The following is an 11251-nucleotide window of genomic DNA, read 5'->3' as shown; positions in this document are numbered from 1 at the left end:
TCTTGTTTTGTTCTGTATCTTGATTAGAATGTGTCCTATCTGAGACTCAAGGATACACAGACATGCAGGGTGAAATACAGGGACCTGCTACAGAGAGTGGGAAACTTGTGTTGTCACCACTGGGGCTGTGGTTTCAGTTCCGAGAAAATACTGAACACGTTAATGTGGGGTGACTCTGTCCATTACTTAGGCAACAGCAGGTTATTCTATCAGGTAACTCCACTCTTTCCTTGTACAACACTTCTTGCTGTAGAAACTAGTTAATTTCGGTTTTGCATTAAAGGTTACTTGCACAAAAATGGTAACTGGCTTGTCACTGATCACTCAGCTTTTCTGTGACAGAGGAATAAAGAGCAGCTCTCATTCAAAGCCTTCTGGTCAAGTAAATATTCCATTCTTTCAGTTCATATCTGTTAAATTAAACTTTCTTTCCAAACATTTTAGTATTGTATCCATTTAACTTCCCTTTAAGCTATTTCTAGCATACATGTAAAAAGGGATTAGCAGCTCACTGCCCAGTCATTCACAGCAACTGCTTCTGCCTAGGCTCAGAAGAAACCTCGAAAGCAGTTACAAAAGTGTGGGAGTACAGCATGATCTTCCTTACTTCCATGCCTTGGTCTCTGCTGGTAGGTGCTACTTCTTTCCTTTTTAACCCCACTGCCCCAGTTAGTTATCTCTGACATGGGAATAATAGTAATAAATCAATTTCTCAATTACTCTGATTAACAGCAGAATTTCGTCTTTCAATAAAAGTTACTGCAATCTGATGTGTTGCACCTTCCTTTTGCATGTAGCTGAAGAGCCAGAAACTGACTGTAGAGCAACTTACACGCCCTTATGTTTTACTTGTCTGGCTCCATGCCTGCTGCAACAACTTGATCTAACAGCTGAGAAGGTCAGAAGTTAAATTGGTTGAAGAGAATCCAGTTTCTAGTTTTAAAAGCACAGCTCCTCTTCCGTGGCTTCCCCTCCTCCCTGTACTAATACAGTAAGCTGGGCTGAGAGTCTGAACATGTTTGGAAGAATAGATTTATGTAGAGAGGTTCAAACTAATATGGGAAAGAAATGCACTAGCAGTCATCTTCTAAGATTGTTCTAAGCAGCGAACTTTGCTCTTCTGCAGTCTTGCATGGCTGAGAAGTGTGAGCGTAACTCCCAGCTCTGGCTTCAAAGGAGTGGTTCGTTGAAAGCCTTGGAGGAATTCCACGTGTTCGCCTGAATGTCACTTTGAGGGGGGTTTCACATCAAGAAACTTAGCAGGGTTTGAGGAGAAAGGGACTAATGGAATAAATTATTGCAGGCCCCTCCCAAAATATGTTCTGCCTTTACGTTTCCTGGACTCCTAAATTTTGCTTGAAGAGGAATCTCTTTAATTGACTGTCCACCATAAATCACTTTGGGCACATCTCATATCTTCCTAGACTGTTGGCCAGATCTCTGTATTCTGTCAGGAGCAGCAGGGCAAGCCCTGGAAAGCTTGCTCAGGTGCAAGCAGTTCTGGTCACCCTTATAATTTCAAATTCCCTGGCTTCTCTGCTGGGTCATGTTTATCATGGCTGGTGTAAAAGCATTCTCCAGGGTTTTGGGAAAGGATGGGTTGTGAGGGTTTTCAACTGTTCTACTCTACTGCTGGGTTGGGAGGCACTTGGCATTTATACAATGGCTTTCTATCTGACTATTGCCAAGACAGAAGGCTACTTGCTATGAGTTTACTTAAACAAAGCCTCATTAAAATAACTTCCATGTCTAAACAGATGTTTAATGTTCTTGTACTGGTAGTGTTGAACTGGTTCTCTATTCTGTTGGAAAGTTTGAAGAGTCTGGGATTCAGGGCTATTCCTCCTCTCTGTCCTCTGCTTCATTATGTAATAAACTGTGCTGGTGGCAGAAATCCTGTCTCAGATTACTGCTCCAGGAGGATGCCTTCATTTACCACTGCAAATGGAAGGTGGCAAATGCCACAGCTCTAGGTTGTTTCTAAGTGTAACAAAAACAAACTTGTGACCAAAAAAAAAAAAAAAAAAAAAAAAAAAAAAAAAAAAAAAAAAAAAGGGAGGGTTAAAACTGCCTAAGGGGGATGAATAGCTTCTCTTGAATAAGGATATATGTTGTTTCTTTAATAGTTGTTTTCTCAGCAATGGAGAGCACACAAAGTAAGGGAGGTAGACATTTGCATTGTTGTCGCCAGAGCAGCAGGAAAGTTTATCAGTTGTCATTTGTGATCAATTTCAGAAGCTATGCATGGTGGATAGTGAGTTCTTTGTGCCCTGCACTGGCAACTAACTCCAAGTGCTTTCTGACTTGAGACAGAAACCACATTCATTTAGTGAATCCAGATAAACATCAGATCTACCTGCAGAAAATGATATTTTACTCAGAAGTGGGAGAATTTAACATTGCCATTTGGGCACTTTGCTGTAAACTAGATTAGGGTAGAGAGAAAAATAAAAGAGAACAGAATGGATAGAGTGGGTTTATGCTTGCATCATGTTTCATTGCAGGATTAAGGATGTTTATCTTTCAGCGACATTAGGGTTTCTGTTACTAGATTTCTGATTCAACACAACTGACTGTATTTTGGAAACCACAATGAAGCACTACAGTTCTGTAAATAGATTTAGTGGCTGTGATGCCTTTAAGTGCTTTCAGGCTTCCGATATTTGTACTGCCAGTTGTTGATGACAGAACTGAAGAATAGTACAAGTTGAGGAACGGAGCGAGAGAAGAGCCTTTTAATACAATAACTTGACAGGAATTCAAAATCTATAGCAGAAGGAATTAGATGGCTGCCGGAGGTAAAGAGGAATGCTGCCAACCTGGAGGATGCAGAAGTTAAACAGAGAAGAAAAGGCTGCTTCTCTGTTGAGCTGTCTTCTCTGCCTTGCAGTGGAGGGAAATCACCTGCAGAAATACCTTCACTCTCGGGAGACTCCTCACAGCACAGTGCTTCTAGCCTGCTATTTATCTTCCTTCTTGCCTGACTCCCTAAATTTTCAAAGGATTTACCTTGACCAATTGTGCCTTCAGGAATCTTGAAAGGTGATTTGCATTAACATAGTGTCAGGACTGCAAATCTGCTTGCAATACTGCCTCTTCTTTCTGTTGGAAACCAAGTATCCATAAAATCTTCCAAGTGTCCCACACGGAATCACTGCTGAAATACCGATAGCTGAAGGAGATGAACTGTTCCTTTTCACTTGCATAGTACCTTCAGCTCGTCAGAGATGACTTGCCGGTGAGACCGCACTCCTTTTGGGAAGGGTGAGCCACAGGGATAGCTGAAGGCTTCCCGTGTTGCCTGGCCCAGCTCAGCGGCCAGCAATGGGCGCTCGTAATGGCACAGCATTCACCACTGCGTCAGGCTTCTGGGATCAGACCAGGATTAATCCTTTCCCGGGCTTCAGGCATTTGTCTGACAGACATTATCCCATGCATTTATTTTCCGTTTTTAAATCACAGCAAGGAAAGGATGCACGGCTTAACTTGATGTGTAAAATTGTGGGGTTTGCTTGGGCTTGTCGCCGTGTGCCCTGCAAACCAGGGATCTACCTTATCACTTCTCTCCCAGTTCCCTTGTCTCCCTCTGGGCTCACCTATGGCTACGGGAAAGACCCAGGAGAGACGCGTTTCCCTTCGCAGCCCCGAGCCTTGGCACGTGGCGGCCGGGAGCCGATGGCCGGGAGCCTCCTGCCCGGCCGAGCCCCGGGGGCTCCCTGCCGCCCCCACCTGCTTTGCCCTTAACGGGGCCAGTGCTGCCGGGGGATTATTTCGGCCCCGGCTGCGGGCGGTGGCGGGGGGGGGCTCTGCAGACGCGCCTTATACGGCCGGGCCCGGCTCACCTGGGCCGGGGCCAGGAGCGCCTTCTTTGGGCACCGCCGGGCCGGGGCCGCGCCGGGCCCGACGCCCAAATATGGGGACGGCCGGGGCCGCATTCCTGGGGGCCGGTCGCTGCCGCCGCCCGCCGTGATAAAAGGCTCTGCGGCGGCCGCGGCGGCCACGAGTGACCCGGCGAGGAGCGGGAGCCTCTCTCTCTGCCCGACTCGCGGAGCCCGCAGCCAGCGCAGGTAAGCCCCGGCCCCGCCGCCACCGCCCGCGGCTGCCGGCCGGCCGTGAGGCTCAGCCCCGGTGCCCTGTGCCCCCGCAGACACAGCCGAGACCATGTGTGACGAGGACGAGACCACCGCGCTCGTGTGCGACAACGGCTCCGGCCTGGTGAAGGCTGGCTTCGCCGGGGACGATGCCCCCAGGGCCGTGTTCCCCTCCATCGTTGGCCGCCCTCGCCATCAGGTACGGCCCTCTCCCCCTCTGAGCCTCCCCGCACTCCCTGCCGAAGCCGGGGCTGCCGGTCCCTGCTGCCTTCCGGCCCCCCATATCCTCCTGTCTTGCTGGGGACCCCCGTGCTGCTGCCCGGGGAGAGGTTGCCGAGCCCCTGCTTTCCTCCCCTGCAGGGCGTCATGGTGGGTATGGGTCAGAAGGACTCCTACGTAGGAGATGAAGCCCAGAGCAAGAGAGGTATCCTGACCCTGAAATACCCCATTGAACACGGCATCATCACAAACTGGGACGACATGGAGAAGATCTGGCACCACACCTTCTACAATGAGCTGCGTGTCGCCCCAGAGGAGCACCCCACTCTGCTCACTGAGGCCCCCCTTAACCCCAAAGCCAACCGTGAAAAGATGACCCAAATCATGTTTGAGACCTTCAACGTCCCTGCCATGTATGTGGCCATCCAGGCTGTGCTGTCCCTGTACGCCTCTGGCCGTACCACTGGTGAGTGCCAAGCTCTGCTGGCCCCTCTTCCCCAAGCAAAGACGCTCAGCACTGGTCCCCTACATCTGACAAGCGCTCTGCCCCCCGGTGCAGGACTCTCTGTGGGCCACATCTCTCAGATGGCTGCTTCTTGTCCCCCCAGGTATCGTGCTGGACTCCGGTGATGGTGTGACACACAACGTCCCCATCTATGAAGGGTATGCCCTGCCCCACGCCATCATGCGCTTGGATCTGGCCGGCCGGGACCTCACGGACTACCTGATGAAGATCCTGACTGAGCGTGGCTATTCCTTTGTCACCACAGGTAAGTGCCGTTCCCTCCTCCAAAAAGTTCCCTCGCTTCCAACCCTCGCGCTTCTAGAGATGCTTTCACCCCATTGAGAGCCCCGAAAACAGTTCCCAGTGGGAGCTTACGTGTGGTTGGGGGGTCTGGAGTCCCAGCAGGTCTATGGAGGCCGTGCAAGAGCTCCCTGTTCCTCCTCAGCCAACACTGATGTCTTTGCTTCCCCCTGACAGCTGAACGTGAGATTGTCCGTGACATCAAGGAGAAGCTGTGCTATGTGGCTCTGGACTTTGAGAACGAGATGGCCACCGCTGCCTCTTCCTCCTCCCTGGAAAAGAGCTACGAGCTGCCTGATGGGCAGGTCATCACCATTGGCAACGAGCGTTTCCGCTGCCCAGAAACCCTTTTCCAGCCTTCCTTTATCGGTGTGTGCCTCCCTCCTTCTCTCTTCCCTTGGCAGCTCTCCCCTCTCTCCAAAGCCTCACGTAGAGCTCTTGCTTTGCATTTAACTTGTGCTTTGTTTCCCCTGCTGCCCCCAGGTATGGAGTCTGCCGGTATCCATGAGACCACCTACAACAGCATCATGAAGTGCGACATCGACATCAGGAAGGACCTGTACGCCAACAACGTCATGTCCGGGGGTACCACCATGTACCCAGGTATTGCTGACCGCATGCAAAAGGAGATCACAGCCCTGGCCCCCAGCACGATGAAGATCAAGGTAAGGCTGGAGCATGAAGGTACTGGGAGGATGGGGCTGTGCACAGCCCCATGCTTGCTGCCCACAGCAGAGTCGTGTTTACTGACCTCAGCTCTCTTGCTGTTTTCCAGATCATTGCCCCACCTGAGCGTAAGTACTCTGTCTGGATCGGTGGCTCCATCCTGGCCTCCCTGTCCACCTTCCAGCAGATGTGGATCACAAAGCAGGAATACGATGAAGCTGGCCCATCCATTGTCCACCGTAAATGCTTCTAAACATGTTTACATGATCACTTTGCCAACCACGCTCAGGATGACAACCTTCGAGGTTGCAGGTGGCTGAGAGCCTGCAACAGCCATGTAACTTTCTATTTTGTAACAATTTCTGGTTACTGTTGCTGCAAAGCTCCATGTGACACAGTGTATGTAAAGTGTACATAAATTAATTTATTTTATCTCGTTTTGTTTGTTTTTAAAACCAACGCCCTGTGGAAGGAAACAAAAAACTTCAAGAAGCATTAAATCACCAGTCATTCTGTCACACCCCTAACGCTGTTGTTTGTCGTCTTTTGCTCGGGTTCTTCCATCACTTGAGGATGTAGCGTGGGAGCAGTGGGTGGTGGGGATGGAGTCCCCAGATAGGAGCAGGGCTGGGGAGGGGACAGGACCCCAGCCAGAGGAGCCAGCTCTGTGACTCCCTTGGGGTGCAAGCTGCTCGGGGGTGGCTGAGTGTTGCATCACGCTGCTGCAAGGGGCAGCCCTGACACTCTGCACTGTGCCAGTCCCAGTCAGGAAAGGGTTACCTGGAGCCTTTGCTCGCAAAATATTTCTTTTGGCTCAGCCTGCCAAAAAAGTAGCCCTGGCATGCTCCCGAGGAAGGCAAGGCTGGGGCTGAGGGCAGGTGGCGGGTGCAGGTTAAATAAAGAGCTTTCCACTCCACTTATGGGAAACCCACCTGCCATGATGTTGTCCCTGGGGGGCTGAGGGCAGCCAGGGCCACTTCCTCACCCTGCCTGACACGCTTGCCCTTGCCAGTGGTCACGCACGAGGAGCTGCCTTCGAAGGGACCACCCCCTCCTCTGCCCCCCTGAACCACCCACCCCTCCCGGGGTCACGTCCTGTACTCAGGAACTCCCGAGGAGCCCGAAGGAAAATCCCAGGGGCTTCCCCTTGCAGCGGGCGTTTGTCTGCCCTGTTTGCTGATGAGGAGGCAGAGCAGAATGGGAGGAGAGAAAGATGCTCCTGGCCTGTCTGATTTCTCACTTGCTGGGCCGAGGGGGCTCCGGGACCCACCTTTATTTCCAGCATTCACACACAAACACACAACCCCCAGGTGCTCCCTCTGGGAGCTCCACTTCCTCTGGGAGCCACCCTAAAGCCCGCCAGGCTTGGCACATGTTCCTGCGTCAGGGCACACGTGCAGGAGCCATCAGCTTTTGAAGGAGGAGGACTCCTGGAGCACAGGACCCTGTCATGAAAGCGGTGACTGAGTTTTGGGGCATTCTTTTCCTGCGGGGGACAGCAGTGGTAGGGAAAAAAAAAAAAAAAAAAAAAAAAAAAAAAAAAAAAAAAAAAAAAAAAAAAAAAAAAAAAAAGACGATTTTCAGATAACCTTCCAGCCCAGGAAGGTTTTTTGCTCTGTTGTGGCTATGCTAAGGGTGCATTTGTTTTGTGTTTTGGCTGGGTTTACTTGCATTAAAGTGAGACTCATACATGAGTTCACTTTTTTTGTTTAGCGCTACCCCAAAGCAAAAGCCTGTGAGAGGAGCCGCCCTGGCTCTTCTCTGGTATCTGAGGGCAGGGAGGGTCTCAGAGCAGCCCTAAGGGCTCTCGGTGACTGGGGATGGGGCGGGGGGGGGGGAAACTAGTTGCTTCTCAAAAAACAGTTCCTTCTCAAAAAGCACGAAAACTCCTATTGCCATTCATGTAGGGTCACATCTGCCAGCTCCCTGTTGGGATTTTGAGAGGTGCTTAACACTAAGTCCTCAGTACTTGACCCTTGATCTCTGGTTCAGATGGGGCTTAGGTGATGCTATGAGATGAAATTTAGGACCTGCTTCTGTTATGTAATTAAAAGACTGCTTTAGAAGCATAGATAAAAGTTAGCTTAGAATAGTAGCCTTATGAGTTAAACAGCTTTCACATGCTCCACTTTTTCACCTCTAATATTAATTTATGGTCCTAAACCCACAATGGAACAGGCTGGTTTTTGAAAAGGGGAGTGATGCTGAGCCAGCCACTCTGTCCAGCCTGGTCAAAATCAAAAGGAACAGGAGATGCTTACTCCTTCTGAATGAAGACATATATATTGCCAAACTTGGGTTTAGAGCACATGAGCACAGCTGTGGGCAGAGGTGAGTCCTTCAGCAGTCTGGGAGTTACACAGGCACTGCCTTACACCGAGAGGCTGATGCTGCCATTGGTATGTCATTATCTGTTTCCTCTAACAGCAGAATTTGGTCTCACCCTAACCCACAGCATCAGGTACCAATTTCAGTGCCAGCCTCAGTGCCAATTTCATCCAGTTGAAGATAAATGTCCTAAAGGACATTCTTAGAGCTGAAAAGAAAGTCTGGTTTGTTTTTTTTATTGCTTAATCAGTGAACAGGGGTGCCTTGAGTCTTAAGCCTATGAAACTGCCCTGTTCAGGTTTTAATTTTAAACTTAAACACTCTCTTCATTCTGAAACCAGCCTTTTATTTGGGATTGGGGTTTTCCTTAATATTTTTAGCAATTGAAGACACAGGTTGTTTGGAAACAGGCGAGTTGGATTTTTATATGGCTCACAAGCCCCATTGTTGGGAAGGTGTTCTGGAAAATTTTGCTTGTGCACAGCTGTCTGGGTTTGGTCTTTGTTGCGCAGTTCTCAATAATTTCATTACTCTCCCTTGCACCTCTAACAGTGCTGTTGGCAGCAGGCAAAGGCTCCCCAGGACACAAAGGATCCCCAAGATCAGCATCCTCTGTTTTGAGAAAGGCAAAGGGACAAATGGGCCATCAGAGGAGTAAAAGGGGGTAGAAAGAAGGATGCAGAACACTGACACACCGTGGGAGGGAAGGTAAACAAGGTGAATGGCTCTTGCCTGCACCAAAAATATCCTCTGGGGCTGCAGCTCACTGCTTGCTCCACAGCCATCTGGATCCAGGGCTGGACCAATGCTGGACAACCCTCCATAACTTAAGTCCACATCCAGTGGGCAACACAAGAAACTGCTGTCAGTCCAAATATCACCAAGGGATGGAAAAATCTCGGGAGAGGAGGAGTCCTTGAAAGGACAAAAATTATATGGGGCTGTTTAGATGAGCTTGGGAGGCACATTCATCACTGGGTTTTGATGTAAGCTTCCCCCAGAGCTGCAAATGCCTGGGCCATTACCTCAAAGATATAAGGAGCTAAGGGAAAACCGGGCTCTGAAGGAAAGTCTCGAGCGAGCCTCTGAACAAAAGAGCAAAGAAATCCTGGAGAAGATGAGTCCACAGGAGGGGTTTCTTAATTTTATTTTGATACAGATTTTGATAAAGCGGAAATCTGCATTTGAACTGAGAGCAGAATGTGGCCCAGGATGGGCTACCCTCCCACAAAGGTGATGGCTTTGTGCAAAGGGAGCTGACACCCCAGCATTCTTCACCCCTTGGGTTCCAAAATGGTAAAACCAAAAAGCTCTTTGACCCACAGAATTTACTGGGCTTGGCTTTGATGAGAGGACCTGAACACTCCCTCGGACCTGACATCAGTGCAGCCCCACTCTGTACTCTGTTGACTGTGTGTCTCTAATGGACATTTGGCTGGTAATATTTATTCAATGAGTTTTACTAAAAGGACAAAATAGAGGCCCCTTGAAAATTTTCATCACTTTTCACAGGAAACTCCTCAGCAAAAAATTCTGTAACAATCTTAATTTCTGAAAGTGAAATGTTAAAATGAAGAAAATAGGAAATTTCTGTGCTGCTTCTATTTCATTAATTCACAGGAAAAATATTTGAATGGAATATTCCTTGTTAGTGTTTATTTGTTTATTTATTTTTAAATCAGACAGGCATTTTTCTCAAAAAAACCAAAACCAACCAAACAAAATACCCCCCAAACCACAACAAAAACTTAAAGAGCTATGCCATTGTATAGATTTTAGATTTTCACGGTTCATCTCCTGGGGCTGGAAAATGGAGTCCACGAGGGTGACTGTAACCTATTGATCAGCCAGTGGATAAGTGCAGGCAGTGTTGGTGTGCAGAGCTCCCACGTGGGACAGATGCCAGTCACCGCGGGCTGCTTTAGCAACAGGACCATTCAAAACATCCCCCAGCCTTGCACACTTCCTGGGAATTGCTGGTAGCTTTGGGGATCCTCTTCAGACCCTCACGGCCAGAACACATTTTGGAGGGACCAAAAGGTTCTGGCTGCAGGCTTTGGGAAGCAGTTGTATTTGCAGCTTGCAGAGAATCTGTTTTTCATTTGTCTGGGATCTGAAAAATAAAGCAGCTGCTGATTGCTGTGCAGCAGGGAAAGCTGGAGCATTGCTGGCTCCCACTGGGGCTGTGTGCTGTGTGTGATGGGGACGAGCAGATGTTGGGGAAATCTTTCATTTCCCCACTTGTCTCCTTCTTCCCCCCTCCAGCGCACCCTGTCAACCTTGAAACCACACTGCCCTGTGCAGAGCTGGGGCCAGCAGCGTGCAACACTCAGCAGTGTGGGGACTCTGGGCAGCTCATCCATCCTCTGTGCCTGCAGGGAGCACAGCCAAACCCCGTCTTGTCTCGGCTGCTCAAGGCCATGCTCTGAAAATAAAGCTGCAGCTTGGAGGCAGTTCTGGCTGTTGATGTTCAGGGAGTGCCACAGGCAGCTCGGGAATGAGCCTCTATGTAACCCCACCTCAGGGAGCTGCATATATATAGATCCCTGGAAGCAGTTTTCTTCCTTGGCACATCACTCCCACCATAACTCGCTCCAAACAAACACTCTCTGCTCCCCTGTGCCCTCACTGCTTGGCTTCCAGCAGCTTCTCTCTCTTCCAGGGTAAACAAGGCTTTAAAGTTGAGAAATCTGCTGCCGGAGGGAGGGGGGGGAAAGGGAGAAGATGGCCTTGTAAGAAGACTCTCCCACATCCTCAGAGATGAGCATCCCAAAGTCAGCATCAGCAGGCATCGGCCCTGGAGCCCGGCTCCCAAAGGCACGAAGACCTGGGCTGTATTTGCAGCGGCAGTCACGCCTTGTCACACTTCTGCTGGGTTGTCCTCTCTCCAAAGCAGAGGTGCTGTAAGGCTTCGGGTAGAGGTGTGTAAGAAGATCTCTGTCTGGATGTAGCTCTGTTCTTTCCCCGGGGGAGGAGCTGCCCTGGTGCCTGGTGCATGCGGGCAGGGACAGGGGTGCTCCAGGGGCAGGTTGACGGTAGTCACAGGAGAGTCACCCCTCATCTCACACCGCTGGCTCCTCAAACCGCCTGCACACGCACATCATCTAATCTATTTGAGTGCAAAATAAAGCTACACTGCCGC

General features: G+C 49.8%; 1 protein-coding gene across 1 annotated transcript; it reads left to right on the top strand.

The window, feature by feature from the left end:
• Positions 1-3968: 3968 nt before the first annotated feature.
• Positions 3969-6308, top strand: ACTA1 (actin alpha 1, skeletal muscle). Its single transcript, XM_066315737.1, has 7 exons — positions 3969-4067; positions 4148-4290; positions 4452-4776; positions 4919-5080; positions 5293-5484; positions 5599-5780; positions 5891-6308. The coding sequence occupies exons 2-7, from the start codon at positions 4162-4164 to the stop codon at positions 6032-6034; spliced, it is 1134 nt and encodes a 377-aa protein (XP_066171834.1). The 5' UTR covers positions 3969-4067; positions 4148-4161; the 3' UTR covers positions 6035-6308.
• Positions 6309-11251: the final 4943 nt, after the last annotated feature.

The sequence above is a fragment of the Sylvia atricapilla genome, chromosome 3 (genome assembly GCF_009819655.1).
Source record: "Sylvia atricapilla isolate bSylAtr1 chromosome 3, bSylAtr1.pri, whole genome shotgun sequence".
Classification (NCBI taxonomy): domain Eukaryota; kingdom Metazoa; phylum Chordata; class Aves; order Passeriformes; family Sylviidae; genus Sylvia; species Sylvia atricapilla.
The sequence above is the reverse complement of the archived record's forward strand: the minus strand, read 5'-3'. Positions and strand labels throughout refer to the sequence as shown.